This window comes from Somniosus microcephalus, chromosome 19 (genome assembly GCF_052327205.1).
Source record: "Somniosus microcephalus isolate GS21.2 chromosome 19, FLI_Smic_1.0, whole genome shotgun sequence".
NCBI lineage: Eukaryota > Metazoa > Chordata > Chondrichthyes > Squaliformes > Somniosidae > Somniosus > Somniosus microcephalus.
Window position 1 is genome coordinate 72,752,500 of NC_141005.1, and position 22,361 is coordinate 72,774,860.

At 49.9% G+C, this 22,361-nt stretch overlaps 1 protein-coding gene across 1 annotated transcript; it reads left to right on the top strand.

Moving 5' to 3' along the window:
• Positions 1-8,546: 8,546 nt before the first annotated feature.
• On the top strand, positions 8,547-19,683 carry LOC147104628 (macrophage migration inhibitory factor-like). Its single transcript, XM_085962044.1, has 3 exons — positions 8,547-8,721; positions 12,979-13,151; positions 19,467-19,683. Exons 1-3 carry the CDS (start codon positions 8,614-8,616, stop codon positions 19,531-19,533), a joined length of 348 nt encoding a protein of 115 aa, XP_085818170.1. The 5' UTR covers positions 8,547-8,613; the 3' UTR covers positions 19,534-19,683.
• The last annotated feature ends 2,678 nt before the right edge of the window (positions 19,684-22,361 follow it).

A 22,361-nucleotide genomic window follows, 5' to 3' on the forward strand; every position in this document is an offset into this window, starting at 1 on the left:
TAGATTCGGTTGTCCTCAATATTAGCCAGATGGGGTTACCCAAATGGTGCGAGTGGCGTACAAGATCATTTTACCACCGGCTCCTCGACATGACAGTTACTGATGCCCTCCGGGCCTCTGCGGGATGCGTACGGTCGAGCCTAACTCGCCGCAAGAGGAACCTGGTAAATGACATAGCCACTGCTTACAGTGCAGGGACATCCACAGTTAATTCCCTGGATACAGCAGAAATCGATAGCAAAATGAATCATCTAACATCCAAACTAAGGGACCTCATGTTAAAGCCAAATAAGTTGGAGGGACAACAGGGACAGACCGGAGAAGACTTCGCTAAAACCCTATTAGAGTCCGTGCAAGTTTTGGAAAACCATACCCATATAGTTAACCACGTCACCGCCACCCTGCATAATGTAACCAATCAGGCCTCTAGGGAGCAAATGTGCGTGGCCTACGGTGCATGGCAAGTGGGGGAGGTGCGACATAATCTAGCACAGCTCCACAATGGAGATGTGCCGGATTGGATTACGGATAGCGCACTGCAAGACTGGGCGCCAGAGAGCGGCAATTGCTCTTTGTGCACTCTACGAGGACTTATAAGGGTCTACCCAACAACGAAACATTGTGTTACTACTCACCTGAGGCTGATAGGAATGGTATTAGCTGTACCAGTCTGCAGGAATGGGAATCCAAGCCCCCCGCTATGAGGTAGAGAATATCGGGATCATAAGAGATGGCAATTGGTTCAGGTACCACCACGCACCCAGTTATGCAACCCAGAAAGGTTCCTTCTTAACGGGGATCTCGCTAGAGGGATGCAGAGAAAGGGGGAGTAACGTAGTCTGCCCACATCCCATGGGGACGGGGCCAGGAGCCAAGTGCGGCTTCAACACCACCCTAATCAAACATGGCCACAGTAAATAATAATTCTAATAGGTCTAAGAGCGTTAAAAAAACAAGCCTGAAGGCTTTGTGTCTTAATGCGAGGAGCATTCGTAATAAGGTGGATGAATTAGCTGCACAAATAGAGGTAAACGAATATGATTTGATTAGGATTACGGAAACATGGCTCCAGGGTGGCCAAGGCTGGGAACTCAACATCCAGGGGTATTCAATATTCAGGAAAGATAGGCAAAAAGGAAAGGGAGGTGGGGTAGCATTGCTGGTTAAAGAAGGGATTAACACAATTGTAAGGAAGGATATTAGCTCTGATGATGTGGAATCTGTATGGGTAGAACTGAGAAATACCAAGGGGCAGAAAACGTTAGTGGGAGTGGTATATAGACCTCTAAACAGTAATGCGGAGGTTGGGGATGGCATTAAAAGGGAAATTAGAGAAGCATGCAATAAGGGCACAGCAGTCATCATGGGTGACTTTAATCTACATGTAGATTGGGCTAACCAAATTAGTAACAATACTGTGGAGGAGGAATTCCTGGAGTGTTTAAGGGATGGTTTCCTGGACCAATATGTCAAGGAACCAACCAGAGATCAGGCCATCTTAGACTGGGTATTATGTAACGAGAAAGGATTCATTAGCAATCTTGTTGTACGAGGCCACTTGGGTCGGAGCGATCATAATATGATCGAATTCTTCATTAAGATGGAGAATGAAGTAGTTGACTCAGAGACTAGGGTCCTAAATTTAAATAAAGGAAACTACGATGATCTGAGGCGCGAGTTGGGTAGGATTGATTGGGGAATGTCACTCAAAGGGTTGACGGTGGATAGGCAATGGCAAGCATTCAAAGACCGCATGGATGAACGACAGGATTTGTTCATCCCAGTTTAGCATAAAAATAAAACAAAAAAGGTGACTCAACCGTGGCTAACAAGGGAAATTAGGGATAGCATAAGATCCAAGGAGAGGATATTATAGTAATCTGGGATGTTATGATTAAGGTTATCCACCAGGTGGTGCTGTAGCCAATGCTGCTGCTAAGGTCAGGGGTTTGCTTCCTGTTAAGGTCAGGGGGCTTGCTTCCTGTTAAGGTCAGCAAAGGTGCAATGCCTGGATGCAGGCCTGCCTGGTTGTTTCGCAGTCGTTTAATAAAGTACTCGTATTAATTCTAATACCTCGTCTCTTCGAGTTCCTTGTCTCACTACATGGAGTATGACTCAACCGTGGCTAACAAGGGAAATTAGGGATAGCATAAGATCCAAGGAGAGGATATATAAATTGGCCAGATAAAGCAGTAAACCTGAGGATTGGGAGCAGTTTAGGATTTAACAAAGGAGGACAAAGGGATTAATTAAGAAAGGGAAAATAGAATATGAGAGCAAGCTTTCAGGGAACATAAAAACTGACTGTAAAAGCTTTTATAGATATGTGAAGAGAAAAAGATTGGTGAAGTCAAGCATAGGTCCCTTGCAGTCAGAATCAGGGGAATTTATAATGGGGAACAAAGAAATGGCAGACCAATTAAATACATATTTTGGTTCTGTCTTCACAAAGGAGGACACAAATAACCTTCCAGAGATGTCGGGGAAAATAGGGTCTGATGAAAGGGAGGAACTGAAAGAAATCAATATTTGTAGGGAAATGGTGTTAGGGAAATTGATGGGATTGAAGGCTGATAAATCCCCAGGGCCTGATAATCTACATCCTAGGGTACTTATAGAAGTGGCCCTAGAAATAGTTGATGCTTTGCTGATCATCTTCCAGCATTCGATGGAATCTGGAACAGTACCCATGGATTGGAGGGTAGCTAATGTTACCCCACTATTCAAAAAAGGTGGTAGAGAGAAAACGGGGAATTACAGACCGGTAAGCCTGATATCGATAGTGGGGAAAATGCTAGAGTCCATTATAAAAGATGTAATAGCAGAGCACTTGGAAAACAGTGACAGGATCGGACAAAGTCAACATGGATTTACAAAAGGTAAATCGTGCTTGACTAATCTACTGGAATTTTTTGAGGATGTAACTAGTAAAATAGATAAGGGAGAACCAGTGGATGTGGTGTATTTGGACTTTCAGAAGGCTTTCGATAAGGTCCCGCATAAGAGAGTAGCCTGTAAAGTTAAGGCAAATGGGATTGGGGGCAAGGTATTGACTTGGATAGAGAACTGGTTGGCAGACAGAAAGCAAAGAGTTGGAATAAACGGGTCTTTTTCTGAGCGGCAGGCAGTGACTAGTGAGGTACCGCAGGGATCGGTCCTTGGACCCCAGCTATTCATAATATATATTAATGATCTAGACAAGGGAACTAGATGTAATATCTCCAAATTTGCAGACAACACAAAGCTGGGTGGGCGTGTGTGCTGTGAGGAGGATGCCGAGAAACTCCAGGATGATTTGGACAGGTTGGGTGATTGGGCAAAAGCATGGCAGATGCAATATAACGTGGATAAATGTGAGGTTATCCACTTTGGTGGCAAAAACAGGAAGGCAGATTATTATCTGAATGGCAATAGATTGGGAGAAGGGGAAGTGCAACGAGACCTGGGTGTCCTTGTGCACCAGTCGCTGAAGGTAAGCATGCAGGTGCAGCAGGCGGTTAAGAAGGCAAATGGCATGTTGGCCTTCGTAGCGAGAGGGTTCGAGTACAGGAGCAAGGATGTCTTGCTGCAGTTGTACAGGGCCTTGGTGAGACCACATCTTGAGTATTGTGTGCAGTTTTGGTCGCCTTATCTGAGGAAGGATGTTCTTGCCATGGAGGGAGTGCAGCGAAGATTCACCAGGCTGATACCTGGGATGGCAGGAATGACGTGTGAGGAGAGATTGGGTCGATTGGGCTTGTACTCGCTGGAGTTGAGAAGAATGAGAGGGGATCTCATTGAAACGTATAAAATTCTGACAGGACTGGACAGACTAGATGCAGGAAGGATGTTCCCGATGGTCAGGGAGTCCAGAACCAGGGGTCACAGTCTAAGGATAAGGGGTAGGCCATTTAGGACAGAAATGAGGAGGAATTTCTTCACCCAGAGAGTGGTGAACCTGTGGAATTCTCTACCACAGAAGGCAGTAGAGGCCAATACATTAAATATATTCACGAAGGAGTTGGATATATTTCTTAAGGCTAAAGGGATCAAGGGGTATGGGGAGAAAGCAGGGACCGGGTACTGAAATTGGATGATCAGCCATGATCGCATTGAATGGCGGAGCAGGCTCGAGGGGCCGAATGGCCTACTCCTGCTCCTATCTTCTATGTTTCTATGTTTCTAAACTGTACCCTTGAAATTTCTAGCGCCCGCCTTGAGCCAGCGCGAGCAGCACACTGGGGAAAAGAAGAATACTGTGTGACCACCAGTGAATCTCAATACCAGTATGGTAACATCCAGTGCCCAGTGACCAGCTCAAGTTGCTGCTTCCACCCCCGGGCCCCAACAATGATCGGACATGCAACCATAACCTACCTATGGTCGCCCCGCGAGGAACAGGTGAGTCCAACCGAGGATCTGAAGGACAGCATGCTCCAATATGTACTCCCTGAGGGGAAGGACATCCCGAAACTACCAGAACACCTGCTGGAACTGAGGGAAGAGGCCGGAGTAATAATTAAGCAGTATCACCGAATTGAACAAGAGGTCAAACAACTAGGGAAGGATGTGGAGGCCAAGCTGGAAGATGCCTCATGGTGGCGGACACTTTGGGACTGGGGTATTAGGGTGGACATACACCCCTGGATCAGAATTACATCTCATGTATTGGTGGTGCTGCTGTTGTTAATTGTCATCATACTTACGTTTGAGTATTGTAGTCGATGTAACTGATGCTGTAACTGAACCATTGCTAAAACCGTTGTTAAAACACAGTATAGATTGGGAGCGAAGCAGGGAATGTTAGAGGTAGTTTAAGTAGCCACACCTGTGCGAATCCAACCACCTGCCTGGCCAGCAGTGATGGGGCGAGGAGCACGGGCAGGTGACGTTAGTTGGCCATCTTGGGCTAATACCAAGGGCCAAAAGGGGGGATTGAAGGGGTTAAAAGTTAGATTAGCGGCTTAACTGACCAGCTGGCTGATGTAATAAAGGAGAAGTCTGACAGAACAAAGACAGTTGCTGACAGTTGGAAAAAGCATTTTACACGATGATTGGGGGAGTGAAAGAAGGCAAGGAGGCCATGCATTGAACAATGGGCCGCCAATCAAGGACGTGCGGTCAATACTTGGAACGGAAGGAGAATAAATGAGATAAACAAGATGTGATTAAGTGTAAGTAAATTGGATAAGAGCTAAAGAGTAAAACAATGGCAGATGTGGAAACAGGGCAAATGAGATAAACAAATGTGTTTTGTGGAGATGTGATTTAAGTGTACGTGACTTGGACAATTAATTGGCCAATGCCTGAAGATGTGAAGGAAACAAAATGTAAGATTGTATATAAACCAACTGCTCGAATGTAAAAATTAGACTCTCGTCTCAGCTGTGGCTGAGAAAGCCTCTCCCTGCACGTGCTTGAATAAAGATCGCTTGAAACCAGTACAGGCTCGTCTCTGTCTGCTTTGGGGCAGAGAGAAAACCCCCAACACAAGCCCTTCCGCTATCTCCTCCCCCAATTCCCTTAGCAACCTGGGATGCAAGCCATCTGGACCAGGCGACTTGTCCACTCTAAGCATACCCAGCCTGTCTAGTACATCCTGTCTATCAATTTTCACCCCTTCCATTGCTTCTACCTTTTCCACTTCTACCGATATTTTGTCAGCATCCACCTCCTTAGTAAACAACGATACAAAGTACTCATTGAGTATTCTAGCCTTGCCCTGAGCCTCTAAGCATATATAACCTTCTTTGTCTCTAATAGGCCCCACCTCACCTCTTACTACCTGCTCGCTGTTTACAATCATCTTTAGCTTGTTGAGACAACAGCTTTGTACGATTTGTTTCGGGGTGGGGTGGAGGCGGTGGTGCAGCATTGTCGTGATTGAAGCCTTTGATTTTGTTCGCAATGAATGATTAACTGTTAATTCTGGAGTGCGAATATATGCATCTCACTTCCTAACAAAGCTAGCACCTAAATCAACACAAGGACAAGAGTTTATGAAGTGAAGTGTTTAATTAACACCAGGGTATCAATGTAACAGTAACCTCGGCAGCAAAACTGTTCCGCATTTACGGAGGCAAAGGTGCTGCATTTGTGTGGCTAAAAAGGTAATGTCGGATAGTGGGATTTCAACTCACGCCCTGAAAAGGGACCAGAATTCACCAACCTTTGGTAAAGTAAACATTAAACAGTCCTCGAGACTAGTGCTTTAGACCACTCAGCCATCCTGACACAGTAACTATGGAAAAATGTGCTCCAAATTCTGCACGCTTACTGAGCAGCATCACACTCATTCCTCCTGTGCAAACATGCAACAAACACACTCCATTCAGTCTTCCTGCATGAATTAAACGGCAGTGCCAGTCATTAAGTTCATCATCCCTGCAATGCAACCAACATTCATACGCACATATTTCTCCCAACAACTCGCATTTTGCAAACTAGCGGCTAACATCCTACAATTCTGCTGGCTCAACTTGACAAAACGCAAGCAGCACAGCTGTCGTTCGAACGTGAGCCATTCAAAATCTAACACTCGTTCCAAACAGGACATTTCAGTCTCTCATTCTCGGACCTTTGCTTTTCTCACAATACATTCATGTGACAAGTGCTATTTGGAGTCCTGCTCCCCAGAAAATTACCTGGATCTCCCAACTTTGTGAGGGGAAACAAGGCACTCTGCAGCTATTGCGCCCTTGGCCATAAGCATTAGTCGGAGCATTGCCACCTGAAAGGCCCGGCCTACAAAGGCATCAACTCTGGCAACTTTTACGTACTGATGACATTTGATAAGGTTCCACATGGCAGACTGGGCACGATGTTAAAAGCCCATGGGATCCAGGGCGAAGTTTCAAGTTGGATTCAAAATGGGCTCAGAGACAGGAAGCCGAGGGTAATGGTTGATGGGTGTTTTTGTGACTGGAAGGCTGTTTCCAGTGGGGTTCTGCAGGGCTCCGTGCTAGGTCCCTTGCTTTTTGTGGTATATATCAATGATCTAGACTTGAATATAGGGGGTATGATTAAGAAGTTTGCAGATGATACTAAAATCGGCTGTGTGGTTGATACTGAAGAAGGAAGCTGTAGACTGCAGGAAGATATCAATAAATTGGCCAGGTGGGCAGAACAGTGGCAAATGGAATTCATTCCGGAAAAGTGTGAGGTAATGCTTTTGGGGAGGGCTAACAAGGAAAGGAAAAGCCTAAATAACAACAGAAAATGCTGGAAAAACTCAGCAGGCCAGGCAACATCCGTGGAGAGAGAAATAGAGTCAACGTTTCAGGTTGAAACCCTTCGTCAGGACTGAGAGAAAACACAGGAAATGAAACCGATTAAAAGGCCAGTTTGGGGGCTGGGAAATGGGGATGAAAGAACAAAAGAGAAGTGAAGAGACATTAAGAGGTATTCAAAATGAGACGAGACGGTGATTGGACTAGTGGAGAGACAAAAGACGGCTCTAGATGTTTATTAAATGGATGCAGTGTGAAGTGTGAAATGCGCTGGCAGAGAGAGACAGCTGCCATGTGGGAGAGAAAAAAGGGGGAAGGGCCAAAACAAAGGTGTGGATAAAAAATATATAAAAATGTAATAACAACAGAAAATGCTGGAAAATCTCAGCAGGTCAGGCAACATCCGTGGACAGAAATTTGAGTTGACGTTTCGGGTCGAACCCTTCTTCAAAACTGTAATGGGGCTGAGGTTATGATCAGAAATTGTTGAACTCGATATTGAGTCCGGAAGGCTGTAAAGTGCCTAATCGGAAGATGAGGTGCTGTTCCTCAAGCTTACGCTGGGTTTCCGTGGAACATTGCAAGAGCCCGAGGACGGTGAGGTCTGAGTGGGAATGGAGCGGTGAATTAAAGTGACAGGCGACCGGAAGCTCGGGATCACCCTTACAGACTGAATGGAGATGTTCCGCAAAGCGGTCACCCAATCTGCGTTTGGTCTCAGCCCCCAAACTGGCCTTTTAATGTTTCATTTCCTGTGTTTTCTCTCAGTCCTCAGGAAGGGTTTCGAGCTGAAACGTTGACTCTATTTCTCTCTCCACGGATGTTGCCTGGCCTGCTGAATTTTTCCAGCATTTTCTGTTGTTATTTCGGATTTCCAGCATCCGCAGTATTTTACTATCATGCAAGGGAAAGCCTTGTGGTTGTCATAGAAACCGCCCACGCTCCTATTCCTGGGCGGGAACGCCCTACAGCGCCCTCTGTCGGCTGGGAGGAGGTGCGGGCAGGCTGCAGCGCCCTCTGTCGGCTGGGAGGAGGTGCGGGCAGGCTGCAGCGCCCTCTGGCGGCTGGGAGGAGGTGCGGGCAGGCTGCAGCGCCCTCTGGCGGCTGGGAGGAGGTTCTGGCAGGCTGCAGCGCCCTCTGGCGGCTGGGAGGAGGTGCGGGCAGGCTGCAGCGCCCTCTGGCGGCTGGGAGGAGGTGCGGGCAGGCTGCAGCGCCCTCTGGCGGCTGGGAGGAGGTTCTGGCAGGCTGCAGCGCCCTCTGGCGGCTGGGAGGAGGTGCGGGCAGGCTGCAGCGCCCTCTGGCGGCTGGGAGGAGGTGCGGGCAGGCTGCAGCGCCCTCTGGCGCTCGGGAGGAGGTGCCGGCGTGGTGACTCAAGCAGGTGCAGTCGCTGATCGCGGGAGCAGAGATGCCGACATTCGTGCTGAACACAAACCTGAGTCGCTCCACCATCCCGGACGTCCTGGTAGAGGAGCTGACGGATGTGCTGTCCAAGGAGCTGGGCAAACCCAAGGAGGTAGGCGGGCGGGCGGGCGAGGCGAGGCTGAGGCTGAGGGAGCCGGGGGTCTGGGTCTCACCCTGCCATCCTGGGCCTGGCCTGGGCGGGAGCCTGAGGTCCAGGCTCCAGCAGCTTGTGTTTATATCGCGCCTTCCGCACAGTGAGACGCCCCAAGGCGCTGCTGTTAAAAGACAAAAGTTTGACACCGAGTCACAGAAGGAGAAATGAGGGCCGGTGGGTTTAGAATACCTGTAAGAAAAAGCACAAAGTGAGTTGAATAAGGTTGGTGAGTTACAAGCACAATTAGCCCTGTGGCAATAATGGAAAAGTGGCTTAAAAACGTTGACTAGGCACTTAATATTCAAGGGTACAAGGTGTTCAGAAAAGATAGGGAAGGTAAAAAGGGAGGTGGGGTGGCAGTGCCGATTAAGGAAGACATTGTAGTGTTGGAAAGGGAGAATGTTCTTGAGGGGACAAGGACAGAATCCATTTGGTTAGAGCTGAGGAGTAAAAAGGGTCTGATCAGGCTATTGGGGGTATTCTCTAGGCCTCCAAATAGTGAGAGGGAGGTAGAGGAGCAAATCTGCAGGGAAATCGCAGAGATATGCAAGAGTTATAGAGCGGTGATATTGGGGTCTTTATCCCAATCAATATTTGGGTAATTAATGCTAGGGTAAAGAGAAAGGAGGGGGAGGAATTTCTGAAATGTGTTCAGGAGAATTTCCTTGACCAGTATGTTCTTGGCCCAACTAGGAAGGAGGCATTGCTGGATCTGGTGCTGGGGAATGAGGTGGGCCAAGTCGACCAAGTGTCTGTGGGACAATACTCGGGCACGAGTAATCATCGAATCATAAGATTTAGATTAGCAATGGAGAGGAGCAAGGAACAATCTAGAGTGGAACTTCTAAACTGGAATAGGGCTAACTTCAATGGGATGCGAAAGGAATCTAGCCAGGGTAAAATGGAACCAAAGACTGACAGGAAAAACTGTAACGGAACAATGGGTGATCTTTAAGGAGGAGATGTTCCAAGTACAGGCTAGGTACATTCCAACAAGAGGGAAGGGTAAGGGAACCAAAGCAAGGGCTCCTTGGATGACGAGGGAGATAGAGAAGATGATGAAACAAAAAAAGGTGTATGATGCATGTCTGGTGAATTCTTCAAGGGAGAACCAGACCAAATACGATAAGTTGAGAGGGGATGTGAAGATGAAAATAAGATTGGCAAAGAGAGAATATGAGAGTAGAATGGCAGTTAACATAAAAGGGAACCCAAAAATCTTCTACCGGCATGTAAACAGTAAGCGGGTAGTAAGAGGCGGGGTGGGGCCTATTAGGGACAAAGAAGGTGATATATGCTTAGAGGCGCAGGGCAAGACTAGAATACTCAATGAGTACTTTGTATTGGTGTTTACTAAGGAGGTGGATGCTGACAAAATATTGGTAGAAGTGTAAAAGGTAGAAGCAATGGAAGGGGTGAAAAGTGATAGACAGGATGTACTAGAAAGGCTGGGTATGCTTAGAGTGGACAAGTCGCCTGGTCCAGATGGCTTGCATCCCAGATTACTAAGGGAACTGGGGGAGGAGAAAGCGGAAGGGCTTGCCATAATTTTCCAATCTTCCCTAGATGCAGGGGAGGTGCCTGAGGATTGGAAAGTGGCAAATGTGACACCATTGTTCAAGAAAGGGTGTAAGGACAATCTTAGTAACTACAGGCCGGTCAGTTTAACATCAGTGGTGGGTAAAGTTTTAGAAACAATAATCAAGAATATCGGCCCCTTCTCAGATATCCCCCAAAATATCAACACATTTCTGGGGGCTCAGAGTATTTCCGGGGCGCCTGTGAGAACTGACACGCCCCCGAAAGGCGGTGTCAGTTACCCAAAGGAGAGCAGTGCCATCCTTGTGAAAAATGCTTGCTTCAGCATTACTGTCCGAGCCCCGAATGATGCAAGCGTCTCCTTTCTGGGCCATTGCTCTTGCCTGCTGTCACCAGCTATTTGAGTTCTGCAAATGACCCAGGGCGAATTGACCAGCGCACGCTCTGAGCACAGCAGTTTATTGAGACTGTATTGTCCTATTGATTAACTGGATACACAGTGCTGAATAAATGGGCTCCTCATCACTCACCCCCCCCTCCAAAAAAAAATCTAAGATTTAGTGATTTTGTTTGATGAGAGAGGAGGATCAATCCAACAATGCAAGACAGAGTGGGATTGAACGGGCGCAGTGCAGATGGTTAGATGTTGAAATTTTCTGCCGATGTCATGCTGCAGTCAGCATGTGTCCTACATCAGGAGATCAGCTGATCCTTCCGTGAGCTGCAGTTTAACCCTTCCCAGCACCCACACTGCACTGTTGAGCAGCCTGCGAATCATTCCACTACTTCACACTGTTCCCCAAGGGAGGAGTGCAAAGATACCAAAACAACTCAAACTTGAATCACTGAGACAGGCACGAGTCTATTTGGTTTTAATATTTCACCAGACTGGAATACTGAGCAGCAACTCCAGGAGCCACTCACATTGAATGAGCTCAGAAACAATGAGGCCATTGATGAGTAAGAACAAAGGCCGTTCTGACTGAGAGCGAGCCGGGGAAACTCCCCACACTGACTCTCGCTCTCAACTGGGCACCCAGGATAACCTGAATTCACAATTCACATCAAGCAACAATGGGATTCATGAAATATTTTCTGAGGCTGTGGGCAGGAGGAGGTGGTTGCAGTCACTCTGTGACTCGGTGTGCAGTGAGTTATCTGCCTGGGTCTCGGGGTGGGGGTGAAATAACATTCTTCATATCACAGCGCACAAAATTACAGACATGCCCATGAACTTTGGCGACAAAAAGGTGAAATTATGAGGACAGACGAGGCTTGTATTCCCGGAGTGTAGAAGATTCCGGGCTGATCTAATCGAGGTGTTGAAGATGATTGAAGGATCTGGAAGGGTCGAGAGAGAGAAACTATTTCCCCTGGTGGGGGGGGAGTCCAGAACAAGGGGGCAGAACCTTCAAATCAGCGCCAGGCCGTTCGGGGGTGATGTCGGGAAGCACTTCACACAAAGGGGAGTGGAAATCTGGAATTCTCGCCCCCAAAAAGCTGTTGAGGTTGAAGGTCAATTGAACATTTAAAACTGAGCTTGATAGAGTTTTGTTGGGTATTAAGGGTTACGGAACGAAGGCGGGTAGATGGAGTTAAGATACAGATCAGACTTGATCTCATTGAATGGTGGAACAGGCTCGAGGGGCTGAATGGCCTCCTCCTGTTCCTATGTTCTTCCGAACAAATCTTCCTTCCTCCTCCAGAAAGAGCTCGGCTCATCCCATCGGGCACCTGAACAGCCTCTCTGTCTCTCCCCGCTCCCCAATACCGTGTTACCCTCAGCCAGTGGTTGGAGGCCCCAGTGCAAGTACACACAAGGCCACCCACAGGAGTCTGGCTCTGACCCACCTCGTGTGAGCTGGGGCAGGAAGAGGGAGGCGGGGAGGGGGCGATGATCGGGGCGGGGAGGGGGCAGGAAGAGGGGGGCGGGGAGGGGGCAGGAAGAGGGGGGCAGGAAAAGGGGGGCGGGGAGGGGGCAGGAAGAGGGGGGCAGGGAGGGGGCAGGAAGAGGGGGGCGAGGAGGGGGCAGGAAGAGGGGGGCGGGGAGGGGGCAGGAAGAGGGGGCGGGGAGGGGGCGGGAAAAGGGGGGCGGGGAGGGGGCGGGGAGGGGACGATGATCGGGGCGGGGAGGGGGGATGATCGGGGCGGGGAGAGGGGATGATCGGTGCGGGGAGGGGGGATGATCGGGGCGGGGAGAGGGGATGATCGGGGCGGGGAGGTGGCGATGATCGGGGCGGTGGGGGGGGGATGATCGGGGCGGTGGGGGGGGATGATCGGGGCGGTGGGGGGGGGATGATCGGGGCGGGGAGGGGGCGATGATCGGGGCGGGGAGGGGGCGATGATCGGGGCGGGGAGGGGGCGATGATCGGGGCGGGGAGGGGGCGATGATCGGGGCGGGGAGGGGGCGATGATCGGGGCGGGGAGGGGGCGATGATCGGGGCGGGGGCGATGATCGGGGCGGAGGGGGGATGATCGGGGCGGGGGGGAGGGGGGATGATCGGGGAGGGGGGATGATCGGGGCGGTGGGGGGGGGGATGATCGGGGCGGTGGGGGGGATGATCGGGGCGGTTGGGGGGTTCGGGGAGGTGGGGGGGGGTTCGGGGTGGGGGAGTGGTGCATGTCCCGGGGAACGTGCTGCTCTCTTGTACTCAGCAAGTTCTGTGTGTTTTTCAGTACATCACAGTGCACATCTCGCCGGACCAGATGATGCAGTTCGGCGGATCCACCGAGCCCTGCGCTCTCGCCTTTCTCTCCAGCATCGGCAAAATCGGCACCAAGCAAAACAAAACCTACTCCAAAGTGCTGTTCGACCTGGTCAACAAGCACCTGCACATTTCTCCAAACAGGTGAAGCTGGGTGATTGGGCATTGAGGGTTAGGGTGGGGCAGTGGAGGTGACGGGGTTCAGTCCCCCAGCACTGAGGGGTCAGTCACTCTGTCGGTTTGGCGGTCAGAGTCTCGCTCCAGCTCTCCAGACACGCACTGACTGTCCGGCTATTCTCCGTGCTCGGACTGCTCTAAATGTGCTGCTTTTGCTGCAGTTATTCTGTTTTGAAGAATTGCCGAAAGGGTGTCAATTAAAGCTCGTAAAGATCAGATGTGGCTTCAAGGAGATGGCATGGGTGGGGGACACAGAGCACTCGGACACGCAGCCTGTAACCCTCACCTGAGGAGGGTAATTACAGAGCAAAGACCCTGCAGTGACTGAGGTGATGAAAGGATTCGATAGGGTAGATACAGAGAAACTACAGGAAACTCTCGTTTAAACGGCACCTAAATATCCGGAATTCTCTATTAACCGGCAAAATTCTCACTCCGAAAACACCTCAATAACCGGCAAAGTTGCCGAGTCCGAGTCTCCCGCGGTGGCCGAGTTAGCCAGTGGGGGTAGTTCTCCAAACTGCCACTACTCGGCTTCTTGGCGCTGTCGGAAGTCGGAACACCTCAATACCCCTGTAACAGGAGTCTGACTCTCCTGCGCTGCCGGTGGTCTCTTCTGAGCCGCCATTTTACAGGGGTACTGTGTGTCTCCCACGCTGCTGGTAGTCATTGCATTGCATTACCCTCAACTGGCAGTACTGTACTTAATCAAGCATCTTCCACCATCCATTTAACACAACATTCTGTAGGTGAGTACCCAATTACTGTGTACTGCGCATTTCTTGATTTTTTAAATTTTGCTTTGTTAAAAATAGCTTCGGTAGATAACCCTCTCCGTCATCCGAAATTTTTGATCAACCGGCAACACGCCGGTCCCATCGGTGCCGGATACCAAAGAGTTTCCTGTATTCCCTCTGTTCAGAACAAGGGGGCACAATCCTAAAATTAGAGCCAGGCCGTTCAGGGGTGAAATCAGGAAGCACTTGTTCACTCAAAGGGTCGTGGGAATCTGGAACTCCCTCCCCCAGAAGGTGGTGGATGTTGGGGGTCAATAATAATGTTGAAGACTGAGATCGACGGATTTATATTGGGTCAGGGTTTCGAGGGATCTGGAGCGAAGGAGAACAAGTTGAGTTGAGGTACAGATCAACCATGATTTCATTGAATGGCGGAACAGGGTCGAGGGGCTGAATGGCCTCCTCCTGTTCCTGTTCCTATAAATCGGGGTGAGATCAGAGCCAAGACCCTGCAGTGAGTCAGGGTGATTTACGGCGATGTGCTGGGGTATGTCCAGTGGGGATGTTGGTGTAAGGAAAGGCCTGACCTAGTGGGCATTTCCCCTCAATAACTCTGGCCACATTTTACTGTGAGGGGCGGTGGCTGGGGGGAGCGGGGTGGGGTCCGGGGGCTGGTGAGGTCTCCCTTGCGGGTGTCCATCCCTCGGCTGTTTATGGACTGGAGTTTCAGCCTGTTGCCTGTGTGTAAAGTCAGTGTCGAGTTTTTGCCGAAGAACCATCCGTGGCTAACTAAGGAAGTTAAGGAGGGTATTAAATTGAAAGAAAAGATATACAATGTTGTGACGATTAGTGGTAGGCCAGAGGATTGGGAAATTTTTAGAAACCAGCAAAGTATGACAAAAAATTATAAAGAGGGAGAAGATAGAGTATGAGAGTAAACTAGCAAATAATATAAAAACAGACAGTAAGAGCTTCTACAGGTATATAAAAAGGAAGAGAGTTGCTAAAGTAAACGTTGGTCCCTTAGAGGATGAGACTGGGGAATTAATAATGGGAAATAGAGAAACGGCAGAGACTCTAAACAATTATTTTGGATCGGTCTTCACGGTAGAAGACACTAGAAACATCCCAATAATAACAGATAATCAAGGGGCTATAGGGAGGGAGGAACTTAAAACAATCTCTATCACTAGAGAAAAAGTACTAGGCAAACTAATGGGACTAAAGGTGGACAAGTCCCCTGGACCTGATGGCCTGCATTCTAGGGTCTTAAAAGAAGTGGCTGCAGAGATAGTGGATGCGTTGGTTGTAATCTACCAAAATTCCCTGGATTCTGGAGAGGTCCCAGCGGATTGGAAAACAGCAAATGTAACGCCACTATTCAAGAAAGGGGAGAGACAGAATGCAGGAAACTATAGGCCAGCTGGCCTAACATCTGTCATTGGGAAAATGCTTGAATCCATTATTAAGGAGGTAATAGCAGGACATTTAGAAAATCATAAGACAATCAAGCAGCGTCAACATAATTTTATGAAAGGGAAATCGTGTTTGACAAATTTGCTAGAGTTCTTTGAGGATGTAACCAACAGGGTGGATAAAGGGGAACCAGTAGATGTGGTGTATTTGGATTTCTAGAAGGCATTCGATAAGGTGCCACATAAAAGGTTACTGCACAAGATAAGAGCGCACGGGGTTGGGGGTAATATATTGGCATGGATAGAGGATTGGCTAACTAACAGAAAACAGAGAGTCGGGATAAATGGGTCATTTTCCGGTTGGCAATCAGTAACTAGTGGGGTGCCGCGGGGATCAGTGCTGGGACCTCAACTATTTACAATCTATATTAGTGACTTGGATGGAGGGACTGAGTGTACTGTAGCCAAATTTGCTGATGATACAAAGATAGGTGGGTTAGCAAGTTGTGAGGAGGACACGAGAGTCTGCAAAGGGATACAGACAGGTTAAGTGAGTGGGCAAAAATTTGGCAGATGGAGTATAATGTGGGGAAATGTGAGGTTATCCACTTTGGAAGGAAGAATGAAAAAGCAAATTTATTTAAATGGGTTGGGACTACAAAATGCTGCGGTACAAAGGGATCGGGGGGTCCTTGTACATGAAACAGAAAAAGTTAGCATGCAGGTACAGCAAGTAATTAGGAAGGCTAATGGAATGTTGGCCTTTATTGCAAGGGGTATGGAGTATAAAAGTAGGGAAGTTTTGATGCAACTTTACAGGGTGCTGGTGAGACCGCACCTGGAGTACTGCGTACAGTTTTGGTCTCCATATTTAAGGAAGGATATACTTGCATTGAAGGCAGTGCAGAGAAGGTTCACTAGGTTGATTCCTGGGATGAAGGGGTTGATTCCTGGGATGAAAGGTTTGAGCAGGTTGGGCCTATACTCATTGGAGTTTAGAAGAATGAGAGGTGATCTTATTGAAACATATAAGATTCTGAGGGGGATTGACAGGGTAGATGCTGAGAGGATGTTTCCCCTAGTGGGGGTATCTAGAACTAGGGGGCATAGTTTCAGAATAAGGGGCCGCCCATTTAAGACGGAGATGAGGAGAAATTTCTTCTCTCAGAGGGTCGTAAATCTTTGGAATTCCCTAGCCTACTCCTGCGCCTTATGTTTTTATGAGCACGAACGATTGAGCGAGTTTAGATACACTGATTTGAATAGAGGCTGTCCTGTGAATGACAGACTGTGGCCTGCTGACAGACTGTGGCCTGCTTTAGTCAAAGAGCATCCTAAAGCGCTTTACAGCCAATTAAGTCCTTTTTGAAGAGTAGCAAACGCGGCAGCCAATTTGCGCACAGCAAGCTCCCACAAACAGCAGTGTGATCATAACCAGATAATCAGCTTTTATGATGTTGATTGAGGGCTAACTATTGGCCGGGACACCGGGGATAACTCCCCTGCTCCTCTTCGAAATAGTGTCATGGGATCTTTTACGTCCACCTGAGAGGGCAGACGGAGCCTCGGTTTAACGTCTCATCCGAAAGACGGCACCTCCGACAGTGCAGCACTCCCTCAGCACAGCACTGGAGTGTCAGCCTAGCTTTATGTGCTCCAGTCCCTGGAGCGGGGACTTGAACCCACAACCTTCTGACTCGGAGGTGAGGGTGCTGCCCACTGAGCCACGGCTGACACCTGATCTGTTGATGAAAGTAAAGTGAGTGGCCACAAGAACGGGTTGAATTTAGTGAGAATGTAGAGCAATGACCAAGTGCATCAAGGCTGCTGACACAGTCGTGTGGCTCCAGTGACTGAATGGATGAGGGGCCTCCGGCCACACTAGTCTGAGCACGCTCAGAGGGCTGTGGGAGGGGCTGCGGTGGCCAGGGGTTGTTTGGTGCTTCAGTGAGTGAGTTTGGAAAAAGCTGGTGGTGGGTTTTAGGGCCGTTTTGGTTCACAAACAGCGGCCGGATGGCTGCAGTGGGGCTCGGAGTGCCGAAATCCCTCAGAGGACAATGTTACCAGGGTGAAATTAATCGGGAGAAAATGTTGGCAGAAGGGAGAATAAAAGGCCGGGCCTCCAGGAGGTTTGGGAAGGAGATCACGGTGTTGACAACTAAATGACAAAAGGGATGATGGTGCGACGCAAAAGGGGGTGGTAATGGGACAAGTAAAGAAACAGAAGATGGGTCCAGAGGAGGTGCAAATGGCAGCAGCCGCATCACTGCCAGCACCTGCTGTCTGGAAAAACTGGGGGCAGTGGTTATGGTCTGAAATTGTTGAACTCAATATTTAGTCTGGAAGGCTGAACTTCACTTGTCCCATTACCACCCACATTTGTTAAAACTGGGCCCGCTTTAGTCAAAGAGCGACAGAACCGGGCCCGCTTTAGTCACAGCGACAGAACCGGGCCCGCTTTGGTCAGAGCGACAGAACCGGGCCCGCTTTGGTCCGAGCGACAGAACCGGGCCCGCTTTGGTCCGAGCGACAGAACCGGGCCCGCTTTGGTCCGAGCGACAGAACCGGGCCCGCTTTGGTCCGAGCGACAGAACCGGGCCCGCTTTGGTCCGAGCGACAGAACCGGGCCCGCTTTGGTCCGAGCGACAGAACCGGGCCCGCTTTGGTCCGAGCGACAGAACCGGGCCCGCTTTGGTCCGAGCGACAGAACCGGGCCCGCTTTGGTCCGAGCGACAGAACCGGGCCCGCTTTGGTCCGAGCGACAGAACCGGGCCCGCTTTGGTCCGAGCGACAGAACCGGGCCCGCTTTGGTCCGAGCGACAGAACCGGGCCCGCTTTGGTCCGAGCGACAGAACCGGGCCCGCTTTGGTCCGAGCGACAGAACCGGGCCCGCTTTGGTCCGAGCGAGAGAACCGGGCCCGCTTTGGTCCGAGCGACAGAACCGGGCCCGCTTTGGTCCGAGCGACAGAACCGGGCCCGCTTTGGTCCGAGCGACAGAACCGGGCCCGCTTTGGTCCGAGCGACAGAACCGGGCCCGCTTTGGTCCGAGCGACAGAACCGGGCCCGCTTTGGTCCGAGCGACAGAACCGGGCCCGCTTTGGTCCGAGCGACAGAACCGGGCCCGCTTTGGTCCGAGCGACAGAACCGGGCCCGCTTTGGTCCGAGCGACAGAACCGGGCCCGCTTTGGTCCGAGCGACAGAACCGGGCCCGCTTTGGTCCGAGCGACAGAACCGGGCCCGCTTTGGTCCGAGCGACAGAACCGGGCCCGCTTTGGTCCGAGCGACAGAACCGGGCCCGCTTTGGTCCGAGCGACAGAACCGGGCCCGCTTTGGTCCGAGCGACAGAACCGGGCCCGCTTTGGTCCGAGCGACAGAACCGGGCCCGCTTTGGTCCGAGCGACAGAACCGGGCCCGCTTTGGCCCGAGCGACAGAACCGGGCCCGCTTTGGCGCGAGCGACAGAACCGGGCCCGCTTTGGCGCGAGCGACAGAACCGGGCCCGCTTTGGCCCGAGCGACAGAACCGGGCCCGCTTTGGCCCGAGCGACAGAACCGGGCCCGCTTTGGCGCGAGCGACAGAACCGGGCCCGCTTTGGCCCGAGCGACAGAACCGGGCCCGCTTTGGCCCGAGCGACAGAACCGGGCTCGCTTTGGCCCGAGCGACAGAACCGGGCCCGCTTTGGCCCGAGCGACAGAACCGGGCCCGCTTTGGCCCGAGCGACAGAACCGGGCCCGCTTTGGCCCGAGCGACAGAACCGGGCCCGCTTTGGCCCGAGCGACAGAACCGGGCCCGCTTTGGCCCGAGCGACAGAACCGGGCCCGCTTTGGCCCGAGCGACAGAACCGGGCCCGCTTTGGTCCGAGCGACAGAACCGGGCCCGCTTTGGTCCAAGCGACAGAACCGGGCCCGCTTTGGTCCGAGCGACAGAACCGGGCCCGCTTTGGTCCGAGCGACAGAACCGGGCCCGCTTTGGTCCGAGCGACAGAACCGGGCCCGCTTTGGTCCGAGCGACAGAACCGGGCCCGCTTTGGTCCGAGCGACAGAACCGGGGCTTTATTCGAAGTGTGACCGGTGTCGAGGAGCCTCTGAATTGCCTGTTTGCTGATGGTTTTACCTTGTGTTTGTTTCGCAGGATGTATATCATCTTCCAAGACCTGGAGGCTGCTAATGTTGGCTGGAATAGCAACACCTTCGCTTAGGTTCTGATCCAGAACATTCCAGAATGATTCCTGTAGTAAACTTGTGCTTTGTGTGTTGATCAGTAATAATAGTGGCCAATGGGCCAGAGAGAGGATTCCTGAAATGATGTGTCTTGTTTCTGATTTAACAATAAAGTAGATTCAACAATTGTCTGTGTGTTTGTTTATCACAGGCTGTTGAAGGTATGTGTGTGTTTAATACCAGGCTTACTGCTTGGTTATTGATGTATATTTACAGTATATCTGTGTTAAATTCTATTACTGTGTGTATGTTACAGGTGTGTTTTATGTAAATCTGTTTACAGCAGGTGTGTGAGAATATTACCGTGCACGATTATTGCAGCGTGTGTATTACTCGGTATATTAATCTGTGTGTGTATATTAGTGCGTGTCACAAATGAGAGAACGGCTACTAAAAAAAAGGCCAACACAATTGCTACACTGCTGCCCACTAAACCCAGCAACTGGTGTCACCTGAAACTCACCCAGCAAGCTCCCCACCCCCCTACACCGGACCCGAGGGAAGGCCCAACCAGCTATGTGGAGCAGCTTCTCGAGATCAGAAAGCTGGGCTAAACGTTCCCGACGATGTCAAATTGCGAGCTCCACCTGGAGGCCGCCTGGGTGAGGGGAATGGTGACTAACCTACAGAGAATGGGTGGCGGGGTAGCTCCAAAAACAGACACTCAACAACTGGGGTCGTTGCAACAGCATCAGACGATGTTTCAGTGCAAAAGAGATGAGGGCGAGTTCATCGGTCTCCTTCAGACGTCTTACTGCAATTATATAGGGCCTTGGTGAGACCGCACCCGGAGTAGTGTGTCCGTTTTGGTCTCCTTACCTAAGGAAGGTTATACTTGCCTTAAGAGGGAGTGCAACAAAGGTTCACCAGACTGATTCCTGGGATGGGGGGATTGTCCATGAGGAGAGATTGAGTAGACTAGGCCGATACTCCCTAGAATTGAGAAGAATGAGAGGAGATCACATTGAAATGTAAAATTATTACAGGGCTTGACAGGGTAGATGCAGGGAGGATGTTTACCCTGGCTGGGAAGTCTAGAACCAGGGGTCACGGTCTCAGAATAAGGGGCCAGCCATTTAGGACTGAGATGAGAAATTTCTTCACTCAGAAGGTGGTGAATCTTTGGAATTCTCTACCCCAGAGGGCTGTGGAGGCTCAGTCGTTGAGTATATTCAAGACAGAGATCGATAGATTTTTGGATATTAAGGGAATCGAGGGATACGGGGATAGTGCAGGAAAGTGGAGTTGAGGTCGATGATCAGCCATGATCTTATTGAATGGCGGAGCGTGCTCGAGGGCCCAATGGCCGACTCCTGCTCCTATTTCTGATGTTCTCCTGGGCCAGTGGGCACCGGACATGTTTTCTTGGATTGTACAGTCAGCATTCGCCACATTATACCTAAATGATTCGATTAAAAGAAAGTTTCCAATGCTTAAATCAGCAGAGATTCAGGGGTCTTTCATCATGTGACCTCTCGCCTCCAACCATCCCGCCCGGTCAAACAGCATTTTTCCCAATCGCCAATGTTTTTATAACAGCCCAGAAATTCGGGTCTCCACAGGTGAGTACGCACGAGGTACTCACCTGTGGGCCCGATGGAAGTGCCGTTTTTCTGCATGCACTGCGCATGCGCGGGAAATCGGCACTTCCGTACCTTTGAAAGCAGGGGTTCAGAGGTCGAACGCGTGCACGGGGGAGTCTGCACAGCGCTTTGAACTTCCTTTTTTTTTTACAGGTTTCTCCGTGAGGGTAAGTCTTTAGAATTTAGAAACTTTTTACAAGGTAAGTGGTCAATTAATTAAAATTAAAACATTTTTTCCGCAGGTTTATTATTTTTATATACTTTAAAGCAAGGTAAGTTTATTTTTAGCCCCGTTAGAATATAAAATTATTTTTTTCAAAAATTTAAAATATTGTTTAAAATAGTTATTTAATGTAATTTATAGTTTATTTTAAAAATGTGATGTTTTTTAAAAATTTATTTGACAGTTTACTGCTATTTTGGGGCCGTAGTATTTATAAGTCTTGACAGGTCTTCCTGTCAAGACTTATGAATGGAGCATTCCCTGCTCTGATTGGCTCTCCATGGCCATGTGATCCCAGGGGACGCATCGAACTAACTGCGCCCCTAGGACACGCAAGCACTGCACGCCGGCAGCTGGGCCAGGCCCTGGATCGGAATTCCACAGGGCCCTACAGCTCAACTGCCAGCGCGCAAGGTGAGTGCAGGTCGGGGGCTTGCACCCGCGGGAAGCCCCCGACCCGAATTTCTGGGCCAATAAATAAAAGTGTTAAATGAAAACAAAACACACTATTTCCCACTAGTGGGAATGTACCTTGACTGTACCTGAACTATTTCCACTTTAAAGGCAGCCCATTGTTCCACTACAGTTTTGCCTGCCAATCTTTTGATTCCAATTTACCCGGGCCAGATCCGTTCACATCCCAGTGAAATTTGCCTTCCTCCAATTTTTAGTATATATACAGTGGGGTTCCCCAGGGGTCAGTTCTAGGGCCACTGCTTTTCTTGATATATTTTAATGACTTGGATGTGGGTGTACAGGGCTCAATTTCAAAATTAGCAGATGACACAAAACTTGGAAGTATAGTGAATGGTGAAGAGGATAGTGATAGACTGCAGGAGGACATCGACAGGCTGGTGGAATGGGCGGACACTGGCAGATGAAATCTAACGCAGAAAAGTGTGAAGTGGTACATTTTGGTAGAAAGAATGAGAAGAAATATAAATTAAATGGTACAATCCTAAGGGGGGTGCACGAACAGAGACCTGGGGGTATATGTGCA